General features: G+C 43.2%; 1 protein-coding gene across 2 annotated transcripts in view; it reads left to right on the top strand.

Annotated features, from left to right (window-relative positions):
* Window positions 1–3,190: 3,190 nt before the first annotated feature.
* The window catches only part of DCBLD1 (discoidin, CUB and LCCL domain containing 1), a 75,718-nt gene continuing 61,973 nt past the window's right edge, over window positions 3,191–16,935 (top strand). The window contains exon 1 of one of the 2 annotated variants that reach the window (XM_069599169.1): window positions 3,191–3,607. In XM_069599169.1, coding sequence (XP_069455270.1) covers window positions 3,346–3,607 — 262 coding nt within the window. In that variant the 5' untranslated portion in view covers window positions 3,191–3,345. Of the gene's footprint in view, window positions 3,608–5,364; window positions 5,511–16,935 lie in introns of those variants that run through there. The other variant, XM_069599170.1, reaches the window with a different exon arrangement.

The raw sequence follows: 16,935 nt of genomic DNA, 5'->3' as shown, positions 1-16,935 counted from the left end.
GTTCTCAATTTTCACAGAAGGGCTAGCAAATATAAGCATAAATTATAGTTAGAGATGCAAAATAGAGAAAGATTAGATAGTACGTAGGAGTAGGGGTTAGATAGCCTGTGAGAGACCCTTTTGAAAAATGTTTCACATGACAAGTAAGTTTTAGATCTTAGTTTGTGAGATGTTGTAGATGGATTCTAACAATTATAATCTTCATAGCATCTTGGAACTTTACATGAACTTCAGGGATGCATTATAAAAGAAAAATCAAAATGGTATGAACTCAAGAATAAAACAGGCGCACATGCCTAACATAAAAGTCTGTGTGGCTGAAGTATATCAGTTTTAAGGAGGCTTATTTATTGTATTATATACAAAAGTATGATCAATAATCTGTTGCATTTTCATGTTTTTCTTTCACTATGCTTTTTTTTTTTTTACTAGAGACTTTTTAAAGGAAAGAATGGCATGTAAAAGTACTAGGATCCACCTGGCCTTTTAGTTTTCTCATTACCTGATCAACAAATTCCTGATCTAGCTCAGGATTCCGGTGTAAAATAAACTACTGGATTCCCATCAAGGTACTGTCTTAGACAGAAAAGATCCCCAAGGGAGCCCACCTGCCCCACCCTATGAATTCCTCAGGGTGAACAATGCTCCCATTGTTTATCTTCATTCATTACTCTCAGAGCCACACCTGGTAGAAGCCAGAAGCTGCCCATACCCACCTTCTTAGCAAGAATGAAAGAAAAAAAAAAAAAAAGGAAAAAATGGAGTTACAAAATGATTCAGTGTATCAAAGTATCTTTTTGTGTTTTGTGTGCAAGAATATATAATATTTTCATGGGTGTGAATTTGCTTTCAATACAAATATGCTAAACCTATTATTTACTGATTACTTACATACTAGAACTTAAAAAAAACAACAACAACAAAACAAAAAACTCCCTTTTCACTTCTTTATTTGTGGCTGCCCAAGGGCTTCTGTGGGGCTTCCCTGGTAGCTCAGCTGGTAAAGAACCTGCCTGAAATGCAGGAGACCCTAGTTTGATTCCTGGGTCCCGCAAGATCTCCTGGAGAAGGGGTAGGCTACCCACTCAAGTATTCCTGGGCTTCCCTGGTGGCTCAGATGGTAAAGAATCAGCCTTCAATGCGGAAGACCTGGGTTTGATCCCTGAGTTGGGAAGATCCCCTGGAGGAGAGCATGGCAACCCACTCCAGTATTCTTGCCTGGAGAATCCCATGGACAGAGGAGCCTGGCGGGCCACAGTCCACCAGGTCTCAAAGGGTTGGACACGACTGAGCGTCTAAGCACAACACATCACAAGGGCTTCTGTAGTTGTGGCCCCGGGGCTTAGTTGCCCCATGGCATGTGGAATCTTCCTGGACCAGGGAGCCAACTCATGTCCCCTGCATTGGCAGGTGGATTCTTAACCACTGGACCACCAGGGAAGTATGCTGCTGCTGCTGCTAAGTTGCTTCAGTCGTGTCCAACTCTGTGTGACCCCATAGAGGCAGCCCACCAGGCTCCCCCGTCCCTGGGCTTCTCCAGGCAAGAACACTGGAGTGGGTTGCCGTTTCCTTCTCCAATGCATGAAAGTGAAAAGTGAAAGTGAAGTCGCTCAGTCACGTCCGACTCTCAGCGACCCCATGGACTGCAGCCTACCAGGCTCCTCCTTCCATGGGATTTTCCAGGCAAGAATACTGGAGTGGGGTGCCATTGCCTTCTCCGGGGAAGTATGCTAGAACTTCTTATACATATTTTATCTTGTCTTTGTCACAACCAGGAAAGTTAGGTATTATACTTCCCAGTGAAGAGAAGCCCAGAGAGAATCAGTCCCAGTCAGTGGCTGATCCAAGATCCAGACTTGGATCAACCTCATTTCTAAGCCTAAATTCTTTTCTCTTAAGTTCCGCTGCCTTCCAGAAAGCAAAGCCCCAAAGATAATCTCATTGGAAGTTTCGACGAAATGGCAACCCACTCCAGTATTCTTGCCTAGAGAATCCCATGGACAGAGGAGCCTGGTGGGCTACAGTCCACGGGTCGCAAAGAGTCGGACACGACTGAGCGACTTCACTTCACTTCACTTCACTTCGTCAAAAAACAACGGAGAAAAGGAATGCATGTGTGAACAGACTCAATCGGGGGTATCCAAAAAGCGCTTCAGGGACCGATACTGGACCTTAGAGAGGCTATCGGTACCCCCCACCCCCGCCCCATTATTTCCGCCTCTCGGCTTCCGCAGGTGTTAACTGTTACCCGGGAAAACCGCAGCGCGCGGAGAGGCAGTGAGAAGGTTATGGTAGAGAGCTGATGTCTAGCGATCTGGAGACGTCAGTCTTTAAAATGTGTATTCAATCTGTCCTCGTTCACTTCCACTACCTCTTCCCCACCCAGCTATTCGCTAATAGCCTTGTAATTCTCCCCCTCTTCAAACTGTCCTCCCCCAAACCCTCCTTCACCCGCCAGATAATCGGATCATGTCATTCCTCTCGTCTGAACCCTCCGTGGCTGCTCCTTGCTTCGAGGATGAAGTTTAAACACCCTTCCAAACCCTCCGCGTTCGGCCCCTGCTCAGTACTCTGGCTTGAACTCACGTGTTCGCCTTGCCCCCCACCCCCCACGCAGGCCCTTTCCTCCCTCAGCTCTTCTGCGCAGCAGATAAGTTCTCCTGTCCCCCGCCTTCAGCTTTCCCGAGTCCCATTCACTCTCGAGCCTCAGCTTAGATGCCACTTTTTAAGTGAAGCCTTTCGTGTCTAATTCCGACCTGCAGTCTCGACTCCTGCCATCTAGTTAGACCTTCCTGGGTGTACTCCACTGCGCTCTTTGTCTACGACTGCAATTTGCTTTGCATACTTGCCTGATTGTTTTTAATGTCCGCCAAGTGTCACAAGGTTTTAGCGCCGTGCCTGGAAGGCACACTTCTGAAACCTAGTAACTTTTCAATGAATGAATGAATGAGGGAACTTGAGCTGGATGTTGTCACCACCATCATCCTGCCGTGACAATATTTCGAGGCCCTCCATTGCTACTGTCAATGGCATGCTCTCCCCCGTGGGCTTAGCTACGCCCTGGAGGAGAGTGGGCGGCGCGCCCACCCCTTGCTCCGGCACTCTGGGGACGCCCCGGGCACAGTGCGGCTCGGGGCGGGTCTCCCCGCCAGGAGTCCTCCGGGCTCCCAGGTTCACGTGCACCGGGGAGGCGGGGCCGAGGAAAACGAGAGCGCACGCTGGGAGCTCCCGGTGCGCCTCCACCCCGGCGGCCCGCCGCCGCCCGGGAGCCACTTCCTCCTTGGGGGCCGGCGCGCGGGGCGGGGCGGGAGACGCCCCCGCCGGGCTGGGCCCCGGGCCGCCCCAATGAGATTCGGTGCCCGGCCGCGGCTGCGCCCAGTCCCAGGCGCTGCGCTCGGCCGCGGAGGAGGCGGCCGGCCGGGGCGGCGGCGGCGGCGGCGGCGCTGCGCGCGCCGAGGGGAAGCCGAGCCTGCCAAGCTGGCGCCCGGCGGGGCCGTCGTGGCCGGCGCCCGCGGCGGCTGCGCGCGGGCGGGGGCTGTCCGGCGCGGCCTCCTGGCCCTGCTGCTCGCGGTCTCCGCGCCGCTCTGGCTGCAGGCGGAGGAGCTGGGTGAGTGGAGCGCGTCCGGTGGGCGGCGGGCTGGGCCTGGAGGGACAGCGCGAGGGGGAAGTCGGAGTCGCAACCTGCGCCTGGAGTCCCGCTCTCTCCGGCCGATGGCGGCTCGGGTCAAAAATAAGTTACTGCATTCCTATCGCTCCCCACCAAACTCCGTCCTTCGCCCGCAGACACTTCGCGCCTCCCCGCCTTCTCTCTCCCCCTCAGTTGGTTTCCAGACTTCCTGACTCCGCGGGCCCCGTGAGAAGTGACACGGCCCGGGGGTCGCGAGCTGAAGACCCCAGCCTTAGGGGGAGCGTGTTAGCGGGGGAGGCGCCTCTCAGACCTTTTGACAGAGCTGCCCACAGTCAGCCGCCTCTGTCCCTGCGCGTCGTGTAAGTTTCTGGCTGGCACGGATGGTGGGGAAATGATTTCCCGAGGTCCGCCCTGGGAAGCCGGCAGCCCCAAACAGGCCGCCCCTCTAGAGTGTGCTGCTGCGCCCCGACTTGGAACCGTGTGGCTTGGCTCCTTCTTGGGTGTCTGAGCGAGTCTCCCGACCTGGCTGATCGTTCTCTGGACCTGGTCCTTGCCTTCAAGTTGGACCTAATTAGCCCACCGGCGAGTTTACTGCTGCTTATCCAGCAGATGAAAGCAGTAAGCCATTTTACCAGCTGTAGGCAAGTCCTTGAAATTTAGTTCTTTATTGATCGCGAGGGACAGCTTTCTGCGGAGTTTTCCAATGGTTTCCCTCCTGCCTTACTTTTGCCCCTCTGCAGCTCAGATGATTTAATGGCAGTGCATCTATCCAGAATATTTTGCCGGCTCCCCACCCCGTATTTGCTAATGGGACAAGAATCAAAGCTAAACCAAAGGCAGGCATTTTGGTCACTGATCCCTGTATTCTCAGTCTGAAACTCTGATATTCAAGATGTTGGTTTGGGTTCCTAAATTAGCTTATTACATACCTATTTGTTAGGAAAGAAAGAAAAAAAAAAACAAAACCCTAAAGTAGCAGAATGCTAGGAATGTTGTAAAATATTGATAAATGTGTGTGCTTTTATTAAATATGTAGGGTTTTGATCATGGGTGTTTTAGGCCCTTAGGAAATGGTTCTCAGGTCATTGTTTGAAGATGCACCTTCAGTTCTGTACGTCTATGAATAGATCCAGCAATGTGTTCCTGTACTAGTCTGGCCACAGCTGTCACCATCTTTCCAAATGCAGCTCTTTTAGATGTTATATGGCATGCAGACTGTTAACTGGGTGCTTTATAGAGCAGTCTCTGGGAAGTAGTGCGATTGCTTAGATTCCTAGAGCTTCACCTTTGATATTTATTGCACAAGATTGTTGGAAGATGTCATGTTTCCATGAAGAATCCTGTACATTTAGGACGTTGAAAGAACCAATAAAGGCATAGGTATTCAAACACAAAAGAAGTAAAACTTAGATTTGGCACATTTACTGAAAACAAATCTAGGAACTCGAGTTCTGATATCTCTTGAGTAAAGAGGCATAATCAATGATTTTTGAGTATCTCTCACATCTGTGGTATTTCGGATTAGCCCTTGATCACCTGTTTTTCAAGTTTTCGTAAATTTAAGTATGCAAACCCATTTTAGGTTTTGAAATATGCTACTGGGTATATAGTTGTATGGTGATCTTCAGTGATGTTAGTACTCTTAATGTTTAAAAAGTAAGACTCGTGCCTTAGCATGAATCTGGTTTTGTTGAGAAGCCTCTGTTTATTGCATTTTACCATCCTTGTTTTTGAAGGTAGCTTAGTCTGGTGCTTCTTGGCTTCCCAACCTGCCTGATCACCACTGTCTCCAGAAGCTTTGTAAAGCCCCAAACCCATACTGTGAATCAGAACACCCAATGGGTGGGGCCTGGGAAGATGCGATTCTAAAAAGTTCCCACAGGTAATTCTGATTCAAATCAGCTTTGAGATGGTGGAAACATCTGATATTGTATAATGTTAATTATATATATCATATATATTATTATAACATATATCATATACTGTGTAATGATAATATGATAAAGTGCTACTACCATCTGTGTCACAGACCATTTAATATTAGACTTTTATTCACTGTTGTTTCAGGAAGTAAATGTGATAAATTAATCTGAATATTTATAAGCCTAGTCAATGAAATTATTCATTTTTTTAAAAAAGTCAGAGTCTGGTGACCTCTGAAGCTTACTGGTTCCTTGTAAGACTGCTGCTTGCCTATGTGCTGTTTTTGATATATATATATTTTATATATATATATATATATATATTTTTTTTTTAAGTCCATTCTTCTATATTCACTGCCAGGCAGGCCCCAGGCATTAGGGCTTGATGAGCAGAATATGGGCTGATTTTTGCTCCTTCTTATGCCCTGCTCCTCTGGACCCACTTAACTAATGTTAAGGATTTCCACAGATTGTTTCACATGATTTTGACTTTACATAATATCACATTTGGGGCTTCCCAGGTGGCTTAGCGGTAAAGAATCTCGGTGCAATGCAGGAGATGTGGGTTCCATCCCTGGGTTGGGAAGATCCCCTGGAGAAGGAAATGACAACCCACTCCAGTATTCTTGCCTGGGAAATCCCAAAGACAGAGGAGCCTGGCAAAAGAATCGGACACGACTTAGTGACTAAAACAACAACAGTAATGTCACATGTATGTTGATCATTAGCATTGTTTCAGTTTGTATAAATCCATAGGCTTGGGCTTAGGTCTTCTTACCTTGATTATCAGTTTTGTGAAATAAAATACCTTTTATTCATGTGAGGAATTGATGCTAACTAAAAATCTCTGACTCTCTCTTCACCAAAATATTTGGAAATGGATATTAAAGATTTCCTTCTTGTGATTTAAGTATTAGAAGAATAAAAATAAGCAGTTAATCTCTGTGGAAACTTGTAAACATACAATTAGATACAGAAAATTTGATTATAAGATTCTGCCCAACTCTAACTTTTTACTTTCAGAAGTTCTGCTTTTAAGCCATTCGTCCTTTACATTTGGTTCAACAGGGACAGCTGATGTCTGATGCTTTGGGTGAGTGGCTTTTAAAAAAGTAGTCCCGACTTTCTTCTGGCAGCTTTTGCATCAGTGCGTGCAGTTATCCCAGATTTTCCTTCATCTTGAAGGTCTGCCATTTGGTCAACGTGATGAACTCTAAGTTCTGGAGGGCAGTGACTGGGATTGTCTTTACTTCATAGCACCGGACCAATAAATGTTTCTTGAGTTGAACTGAACAGTATCTTTTTATTTGGGAGATATTTTCAAATTGTCCTCCTTAGAGGAAACTAAGTAATAAAGGGTTTATCAAAGTTCTTATGAAGGCACATCTGATGCTTCCACTAATTAGCTCTGTTTCACAAGCCCACCTCTCTTGGCATGCTTATTTCTGTACGTCAGGATGCCTTCTAAATGTAAGTGCAGCAGAAAGAAGGGAGGGTGGCCACCAGAACAATATGTCTTTTGGCACTAGCACCCTGAAACATTAAGTTATACCATATATTTCAGGGGAGAAAAAGTTATGCTGAAGGATTAATTAAACACATCAAAGGATATAATTAAAACAGGATTTGAACTCTGAAGTGTCTCAGACTGTACTTACGAACTTTTCATAAGTTGAACCCTTTTACCTTAGGGTACTGGAACAGACTAGAAAATCATAATAAAGATCACAACCTGGAAATAAGCAAGATATTTGACATTTATGAGAAACTAGATTTTTATTTTTCAGGTGCAAGGGGAAATTAACTGCAGCATGTAGCAAAGATTTTAGTCATATTAAGGCAGTGGGGTTATGGGACAGGGGAGAGGGGCTTGTTAAGGGAGATATTTCCTAGAGAGTTTTGGACTTCCTGCTATGATTGTCCTGAATTATTAAGTCAAATCCCCGCATATTAGAGTAACCAGTTGTTTTGAAATTTTAAGGAGATGTCCGACTATTTGCAACCCCGTGGACTGTCCATGGGATTTTCTAGGCAAGACTACTGGAGTGGGTTGCCATGCCCTCCTCCAGGTAAGGAGATAATACACAATACCTATTTGGACTTGCTCTTAGCACAGAGAACCCAATAAATGGCAGCTACCTTACTAATCATTACTGTTTATTACTATTAATTTGACACATACAGAGACCCTTTGTTCTGCCTCCCCCACTGCCCCTTGGAACTCATTCTCTACCACCCTCCGTGTTCCCAGCCATACTGACTTTCTCACTGTTTCTCGGTGGTACCAGGCTCCCTGCTAGCTCAGGGCCTTTGCATGTGCTACTCCGTCTGCCTGGAGCAGGCTTGTCCCCAAACGTCCACACGACTTCCTTCCCCCTCAGTCTTCAAACCTTGCCTTTGGAAGGAGACCAGCCCTAACCACCTTGAGCCCTCTCGTATTCCCCAGAACTCCACAAACCCCACTCCCTGCTTGCAGTTTTCTCCAGAGCACTTTGTATCTTCTAATAGAGTATACTTTTCTTTGTTGTCTGTCTTCCTGCCATAAGAATGCAAGGTCCATGAGAAGCCTGGTGCCTAAACAGTGGCCAGCACATGGTGGGTGCTCAGTAGGAAATGGGTGCCCAGTGAGGATAGGGTGAGAAGGCAGTGAGGAACCAGTTCCTGCCCTGTGATTGAAGACTCGGAGCTGACTCTAGCTGAGAATCACAACCTGAACAAGACAAAATACTGAAGTTGTATGTCTAGTGCAAATGCTCTTTGTAAACAGAAAGTCTGAAAATACAGGTTTAGAATAGAGAAACTCACACAGAAGCAGAAGATATTAAGAAGAGGTGGCAAGAATACACAGAACTAGACAAAAAACATCTTCATGGCCCAGATAACCACGACGGTGTGATCACTCACGTAGAGCCAGACATCCTGGAATGTGAAGTCAAGTGGGCCTTAGAAAGTATCGCTACAAACAAAGCTAGTGGAGGTGATGGAATTCCAGTTGAGCTATTTCAAATCCTAAAGGATGATGCTATGAATGTGCTCCACTCAAAATGCCAGCAAATTTGGAAAACTCAGCAGTGCCCACAGGACTGGAAAGGTCACTTTTCACTCCAATCCCAAAGAAAGGCAATGCCAAAGAATGTTCAAACTACCACGCAATTGCACTCAACTCACACGCTAGCAAAGTAATGCTCAAAATTCTCCAAGCCAGGCTTCAACAGTATGTGAACCATGAACTTCCAGATGTTCAAGCTGGATTCAGAAAAGGCAGAGGAACCAGAGATCAAATTGCCAATATCCGCTGGATCATCAAAAAAGCGAGAGAGTTCCAGAAAAACACCTATTTCTGTTTATTGACTATGCCAAAGCCTTTGACTATGTGGATCACAACAAACTATGAAAATTCTTCAAGAGATGGGAATGCCAGACCACCTGACTTGCCTCCTGAGGAATCTATATGCAGGTCAAAAAGGAACATTTAGTACTGGACATGGAACAACATGTCCTAATTGGGAAAGGGTTCAAGGCTGTCTGTTGTTACCCTCCTATTTAACTTATATGCAGAGTACATCATGCAAAATGCCAGACTGGATGAAGCACAAGCTTGAATCAAGATTGCTGGGAGAAATATCAATCACCTCAGATATTCAGATGACACTACCATTATGACAGAAAGCAAAGAAGAACTAAAGGGGCTCTTGATGAAAGTGAAACAGAGTGAAAAAGTTGGCTTAAAGCTCAACATTTAGAAAACTAAGATCATGGCATCTGGTCCCATCACTTCATGGGAAATAGATGGGGAAACAGTGACAGACTTTATTTTTTGGGGGGCTCCAAAGTCACTGCAGATGGTGACTGCAGCCATGAAATTAAAAGACACTTGCTCCTTGGAAAAAAAGCTATGACCAACCTAGACAGCATATTAAAAAGCAGGACATTACTTTGCCAACAAAGGTCCACCTTGTCAAAGCTATGGTTTTTCCAGTAGTCATGTATGGATGTGAGAGTTGAAGTATAAAGAAAGCTGAATGCTGAAGAATAGGTGCTTTTGAACTGTGGTGTTGGAGAAGACTCTTGAGAGTCCCTTGGACAGCAAGGAGATCCAACCCGTCCATCCTAAAGGAAATCAGTCCTGAATATTCATTGGAAAGACTGATGCTGAAGCTGAAACTCCAATACTTTGGCCACCTAATGAGAAGAACTGACTCTTTGGAAAAGACCTGATCCTGGGAAAGATTGAAGGCGTGAGAAGAAGGGGATGACAGAGGATGAGATGGTTGGATGGCATCATTGACTCGATGGACATGAATTTGAGTAAGTTCCGGGAGTTGGTGATGGATAGAGAAGCCTGGCGTACTGCAGTCCATGCGGTGGCAAAGAGTTGGACGCAACTGAGCGACAGGACTGAACTGAACTTCTGGTATATTCAAAGGCATTGAAGATGAAAGGAAAACTATTGCCAGACTTTCAGGTCTGGAGTAAGAAAGACTAAGAGGTAATTTTGCCTTTTTGCAACTGAAGAGTCATATTGATAACATCTTTCAGATGTTCATTCTCTGCTTTGTATGTAAAATTAAAAAAAATAGTTTTTCACCTTAGGGGGTTCAGGAATAGAAGAGACTTAATTGATGAGGGGGAAAAACCACATGGTGATTTTTAACCCAATATAGAAATAAATTCAAACTGAGTCCTGGGCTTGGGATGGGGGTGGGGATGGGAGAAAAAGAGGAGGAAAGTCTGAGATTCATGGAAGCAGGAATGAAACAAAGCCTTTTTATTCACCACCAGCACCAAGTTCAGTGCCAAGCTGATAACTATTTCCAGATAACTGTTTCCTGAGTCAGTGCATGCATGCTGTGGCTGAGGTCTGAGAGAATAAGGTGAAGGGTAATAGTCACTTAAGTGTTTTCAGAGGAAATTGCGCACATGACTGTTGTGATGTCTTTAGAGATACCTTACATGTGTTCAAGAAAATAACTGAATTCAACCCTGTAAAGGGCTGGGAATCTGAGACCCCTTTCCAAATAACACTGGCAAAGCTGCCATGTTAGGTGCTGGCAGTCTTGAGAGCAGGGGAGCGGGTGGTATACTGGTTTGGGCGAGGTGAGTCAGTGGTCTCCTAAGGTCTGCAGGTGCTTAAACCTTGAGGACAGCGGGGCCCTGCTTTACCTTGAAGATCATTTGGGGACAGTTTAGGTATTTATGACATTGGCACGGTGTCAAGCTATAGAGTCCTATATGCCTTGACTGTTTAATGCCACTTCTGTTTAATCTACTTATCTAGCTTCCATGAACTATCTCCAGGGAAGACGTAATTCCCCATATTTGCAGAAATGTCTTTGTCTTGTATATGCTTGTATATGGTCATTTTAATTTTATATGCCTCCATTTCACAACTGAGAGTGTTTCATGAATATACCTAAAGGTTGTGTGTAAATGATTTTTATGGAGCACTCTGTTCTCGAAAGAAGGAAAAAGGAAAAACAACACTGTTATTTCTGATGCACATCAAGACCAGTGAATGTTAAAGGTTATGAGTTATGAAGTCCAGCTCAGTTTCGAGTGCCAGTATATAAAGCTTCCTACAGGGAAAATGTTAAGCATTTCTGTGGGTCTCACTTAAATTTTAAGTGGCTGAGTAGGTTTAATGCAGCTTTCTTATTGCTTTTCACAAAAGCAGGTTCACTTCAGATTGAAGCGTGGTTAATTTCAGTCCCAAGGAGGAAACTGTTGATACGTAATAGCTCATGGGCCCACTGGAACATGAGATCTGTTTATTGGATTGCTCCTGCCCTGAGTTTAGAGTGGAGGCTGCTTACTGTGAGAATTACATGGACCACGATCTGCCTTTTTTTCCAGTTGCCCCTAGAAACCCACTGCTTTGCCAAGAGTCTAGAGTAGAAGGTAACTCAACTCAACTAGTAAATGGCCCTGTACCTGCTGTCAGTGCTAGCTCAGAAGGGTCGAAAAATCTTTGAGACCCTCTTGCCTTTTGGGTAGGAAACTCCTTTTTCTCCCCCCCAACCCATCCTTCTTCTTTTCCTTTTTCATCCTCTCTGCTACAGTTACTGTGCTATGTTATTAAGATCCTAACAGACACACTGCTTTTCCCGTGAGCTATTAAAGTATATTAAAGACTGGATGGCATTTCTCCCCTAAAGATTTAATTTGCATCTATTAACATTTCTTACATGGCCACAATGGCTTGAGCACACCTAAAAATACTGATGATAATATCTTAATATCATCTAATACTCAAGTCATATTTCCCCCGTTTACCTGAACGTGCCTTTGGGCTATTGTTGGTTTGTTCAAACAAGGATCCAAACAAGGTTCACACTTTGCAGTTAGTTATTACATCTGTTAAGTCACTTTTAGTCTACGGCTGATCCCCACCCGCATACATTTTATTTTCCTGAAAGGAAGTCAGATTCAGTTATCTGGTGACGTGGCTCACATTTTAAGTTGACTTACTGCTTCTGAGTGGTGTGTCCTTTACTTGCACCGGCGCCTGAAGTATAAAGCTGAATTAGACCTACAACTGTGATTAGACTCAGGTTAAATGTTTTGATAAAGGTGCCTCAGAGTGCCATATACTACTAATTGTATCACAACAAGATGCATTTATTATTACTGTTATTTTATTGCCCCATGTTTGAATGATGCCTAGAATGATCAGTGACTTCTAGAAATGACAACTTGATCCCTCCGTTGTAAAGTTGCCTTTTCCCATATGACCTGGAAGTAGTCTGCGGCATTTAAAAACCTTACCTTTGTATTTTTTTTAATCTTTTTTTTTTTTTTTTTTTTTGCCTCTAACTTAATTTAGTCCTGACAATTCTGAGAGCTATTGAAGGAACTGAGATTCAGAGAGACTGGATCATTTACTCCAGACACATTCACTTTCTGGGCCTAAAGTGGACTTGGGGAGCACGCCCTACAGTTTTAAGTGCCTTAGGATGGTCTCCTGACTCATCTTCAAGAGATGTTCTTCCAGATGGGATCAAGTTCAAGAAAGGAAGCCTTGGAGGGATGCAGTTTCAGGGGGGTATGATGCAATAAAGTTTTAAATTAATAGCCTTTGGCTTTCTCTTAGAGGTGATTACATTTGCCACAGAAATATTAAGACCTTTAAGTGAAAAATGTCAGTCACTCTGTTGTGTTCAACTCTTTGCAACCCCATGAACTGTAGCCCCGTCAGGCTCCTCTGTCCATGGAATTTTCCAGGCAAGAATACTGGAGTGAGTTGCCATTCCCTTCTCTGGAGGATCTTCCCCACCCAGGGATCAAAGCCAGATCTCCTGTATTGCAGGCAGATTCTTTGCCATCTGAACCACCAAAAACTTCCAATTAGTAGCCAACCATGGGCTTTTATCCACTGTGGTGCATTCAGCAGTGCAGAATACAGAATGTGCAATGGCTATACAATTTTTACGACCATGCAATGTGACATGAATTTTATAAAGTTTGCTTTTTTTTTCCACAAGTCTTACGTTTCATGCCTCATTAGATGTATGATAAAATGCTATCTCTTTCCCAACGGAGATTTGCTGTTCTTTGGTGGGTAAACATTGATTGCTTTTTCCTTGTATGTGGGGCATACATGTGTGTTCCCACAAACCTTCTCATCCTATTTCTTTGTATATTTTCCATTGTATGTTCAAATAAGTCCTAAATTGACGTTCTGTCCATGTGTCAGAAATATCACTCTGGCTTAAATATAAATTTATTATTTTCTGTCCTGGGTGTATAAGTGAAATCTAGAGTAAATCTGTGTCAGAAATAGATGTGTTCTAATTTTAGAACTAGGTATTAAAGTAAAACCATACAAAGCTTACATGTTAAGGATTTTTCATTTAAAAAAAAATTCATGGCAAGATCCCTGTTAATAATGAAGGCCGTTTAAGTCTCTTAGGCTTCCCTGGTGGCTGAGATGGTAAGGAATCTGCTTGCAATTCAGGAGACCCAGGTTCAATCCCTGGGTCGGGAAGAGTCACTGGAGAAGGGAATGGGAACCCACTCCAGTATTCTTACCTGGAGAATTCCATGGACAGAGGAACCTGGCATGCTACAGTGCATGGGGTTGCAAAGAGTCAGACATGACTGAGCAACTAATACTTCACTTCCTTCCCAAGTCTCTTGCTACTCAGAGTACATCTTAAAAGGACCAGCAGAATAGTCATTATCAAGAGATTTGTGGACATGCAGGAATTTCAGGCCCTGCGTATTAGTAAGATTTCCAGGTGGTTGCTGTGCCCACTGAAGTTTGAGAAGCAGCACTTTAATCTACTGAAACCTTCATTTACAGAGCAGCTTTTGGGAGCTACACTGATGCAATCAAGTAGAACAACCTTTGCTGAAAGTGAAATAGTCACCTCTCAGACTATTCCTTTAATAGTCTAGTAAAAAGCACTTACTTAAATAATTTAAAAGAGAGAGTGGTGGAATTTCTCGTAAGTTTTATGAGAAACCCTGACTTAAATATGGCTCTCTTCCTCATGTTAATTTGAGACTAAAAGAGAAGGACTATAAATAAATAATTGTAATGTGGGTTTTAATGCCAGTCGCGCTGCTTAGCAGCAGTAGTGTGATCCTGGGCATGTCTTAAATCTGTTTCCTCACACACAAAATGTGCAGCTTTAGCAGTTGCAGCCTAAATGCTTGAGTTTCATGGTCTCTGGAGTCAGACAGGTGAGGTTCACATGCCAGCTCCTCCATGGGGCTGACAACTCAGCTTCTCAGAGCCTCCGCTTCTTCACACATAGAACAGGGATAATAGGAAGGACATGCGATGAAGAAAGGATGCTGTGTGCTTTCTTAGGTTGTGCTGGAATTGTCCTGTCTTAAAAGATATGGGGTATGTACTTGGATGTTTGAGATTTTACTGTTTATACATAGCTGTATGCCTGTGTGTATGAAATGTTTTATAATTTTTAAAAAGGGAATTAATAACATTAACCAAATATGATCCTAAAGATTAAATAAAATTAATATAAAGGCCCTTAGAACACTCAGTATGTCACTTTTTACAATAGATGTTTGATAAATGCTACCTATTAGTAAGAGCCTTTCACAATTTTATAATTTTTTTTTTCCGTTCTTGTAACTTTTTGGGCTTAATAATTTAAAAAATCTGTCTAAGTGAAAATACCTGTCTGTATGAGAGAGCAAGAGAGAAACATTTACCATTTTACATTTAAAAAAATTTATTGAAGTACAGGTGGTTTATAATGTTGTGTTAATTTCTGCTGTACAGCAAAGTGACTCATATATATATATATATATATATATACACACATTCTTTTTCATATTCTTTTCCATTATGGTTTATCGCAGGTTATTAAATATAGTTCCCTGTGCTATACAGTAGGACCTTGTTTATCCACAGTTTTAACTTCTAAAACTCAGGTGAACTTTGTACTTGGTAATATTGGTATTTTTGGACATTGAGAGAAAAGTCAATGTCTGCTTACAATCTATGTGACTATCAGTAGTATGCATATTTAACATGGAACCAAGTTTAGAAAACGTAGCCCGCTGAGATGGGAAGGATTGCTCTTATTTATCCTCAGCTTGAGCAGCTGCAGCGTGGACATGACATCAACATCCTGATGTTATTAGTAAAGGTCAGCAGCCACTTTTCTCTGACTTCCTTATCCTGAGCATCTATTCAACAGGGATAAAGCAGTCATCTTGGGTTTATTTTGCTTTACAAACAAGGGCTTTGTTTTATTTTTTATATTTGCATCTGAGAAACTGAGACACTTCTCTCAGTGTGTCCAGTTTGTTACCAATTTCTCTTGTAACTTAAGCACTTGTAACTTAATAACAACTTTGAGAAGTCTGACTTTAGAATATCAGTCAGATGTTACCATTTCAGCTTCTGGTTTCAGACCTCTAAAGTTTCAGATCCATCTCTCCAGAACTGATCTTTGATCCCAGAAGCTCTGTTTTGGGACCTCTGTGTGCCTAGGAGTCGGCCCATGTGTCCCACGGAACACCACTCCCAGGAGATACCCAATGAGCAAGGAGTTCCTTGGGAGTATTACCGCCTGCGTTCTGTTAGAGCAAGGGCTTTGAGATTGCCCTGAGGTGAAGAAAAGGATTCTGGGAGCTTATTTGCCTTGTAACTTTTTTTCGGTGACATGGGTGTGCTCTCTGTAAACCTTCTAGGACCAGGGGATCCACAGTGCCTACTCTGACAGATGCTGAGCTGGCAGTTAGTGGCCCTACATACATCTTGAGGAATGCATTCCAGTTAGACTTTCCAGTAATTTCAAGCACTTAACACACACAGCCTTATTCATCTTTACCATGCCCAGTTTTGGTTGGTCATTTTGAAGGAAGATTGATACAAACTTCTTAGAATCATAGAGCCAATGAGTGTTACAATTTGGAAGAAGCCAGCTAATTCAAAACAGTATTCTTGATACTTTGTGTATAGTATTTTAAAAGAAAAATATAGTAATTGTAACATTGAATTCTTGCTATATGCTGGCCTCTGTGCCCAGGGCTTTACTAGCAGTGTATCATCTGATGCTCACGATAACCCTAGTTGGGCACTGTCATCATCTCTGTGTTGCAGATGGTGAATTGACTCCTGGAGAGGCAAAGGGACTCACTCAAGGCCACACAGCTTCCAAGGACAGAGGAACCCAGTGCACTCTGCTCTGCCACTTCCCAAGTATATGGAAATAGTTTACAAAATTAGAAAAACAATATGTGTCTTCCCCTCACATCCTCAATCCCTACAGTGATCTTTTTTCCTTTTCGTAGGAGTCACAAGACTAGATAGAGGGACTAAAGAACTATGGAGTTGTCGCTGATTTTATTTATACCACGTTAAAGAATAGCATTAAACTAGGTTTTGAGATTTTTATTTCCATTGGGCATAAATGATGCTTTTTAGTGTGTTAATATTAAAATTATTGATCTTTGCACACTGATGGAAATAATCTCCCATTATGTAGGGACTCTTGGGTAGGACCTCTTGAAATGATTTAATTTTCATGCATTCATATTGATTTAAGTGATTTTTTTTTCTTTAGCTGATAGGAAGCATTGTGTTGAGAGTTCACATGGAGAGACTTTGGACAAGTCCCTTCTGTTCCTCCCCATTTTTTTTTTACTTTCATATGCCTTTCATCTGCTGAGACAAAAGTGTCATCTTAATTACATTAATAGTTATACCTGTAGCACCTATTCCATATATAGTGAGAATAAAGTTTAAGGAGATTCTTAAAGTCTAAGTTTGCAGAATTGTTTTGCAGAGTTAGTCACGTATTTCTAGTCTATGGCTGCGACTATCATCCATTATTTTTTCAGGAAAACTAAAGATTTAGAATAATTGAAGTTTTACCATCGTACCTTCTGTTTACTCTATTTATTCTC

This window comes from Ovis canadensis, chromosome 8 (genome assembly GCF_042477335.2).
Source record: "Ovis canadensis isolate MfBH-ARS-UI-01 breed Bighorn chromosome 8, ARS-UI_OviCan_v2, whole genome shotgun sequence".
Classification (NCBI taxonomy): Eukaryota; Metazoa; Chordata; class Mammalia; order Artiodactyla; family Bovidae; genus Ovis; species Ovis canadensis.
Note: the sequence above shows the minus strand (reverse complement) of the source record. Positions and strands in the feature narration are given on the sequence as shown.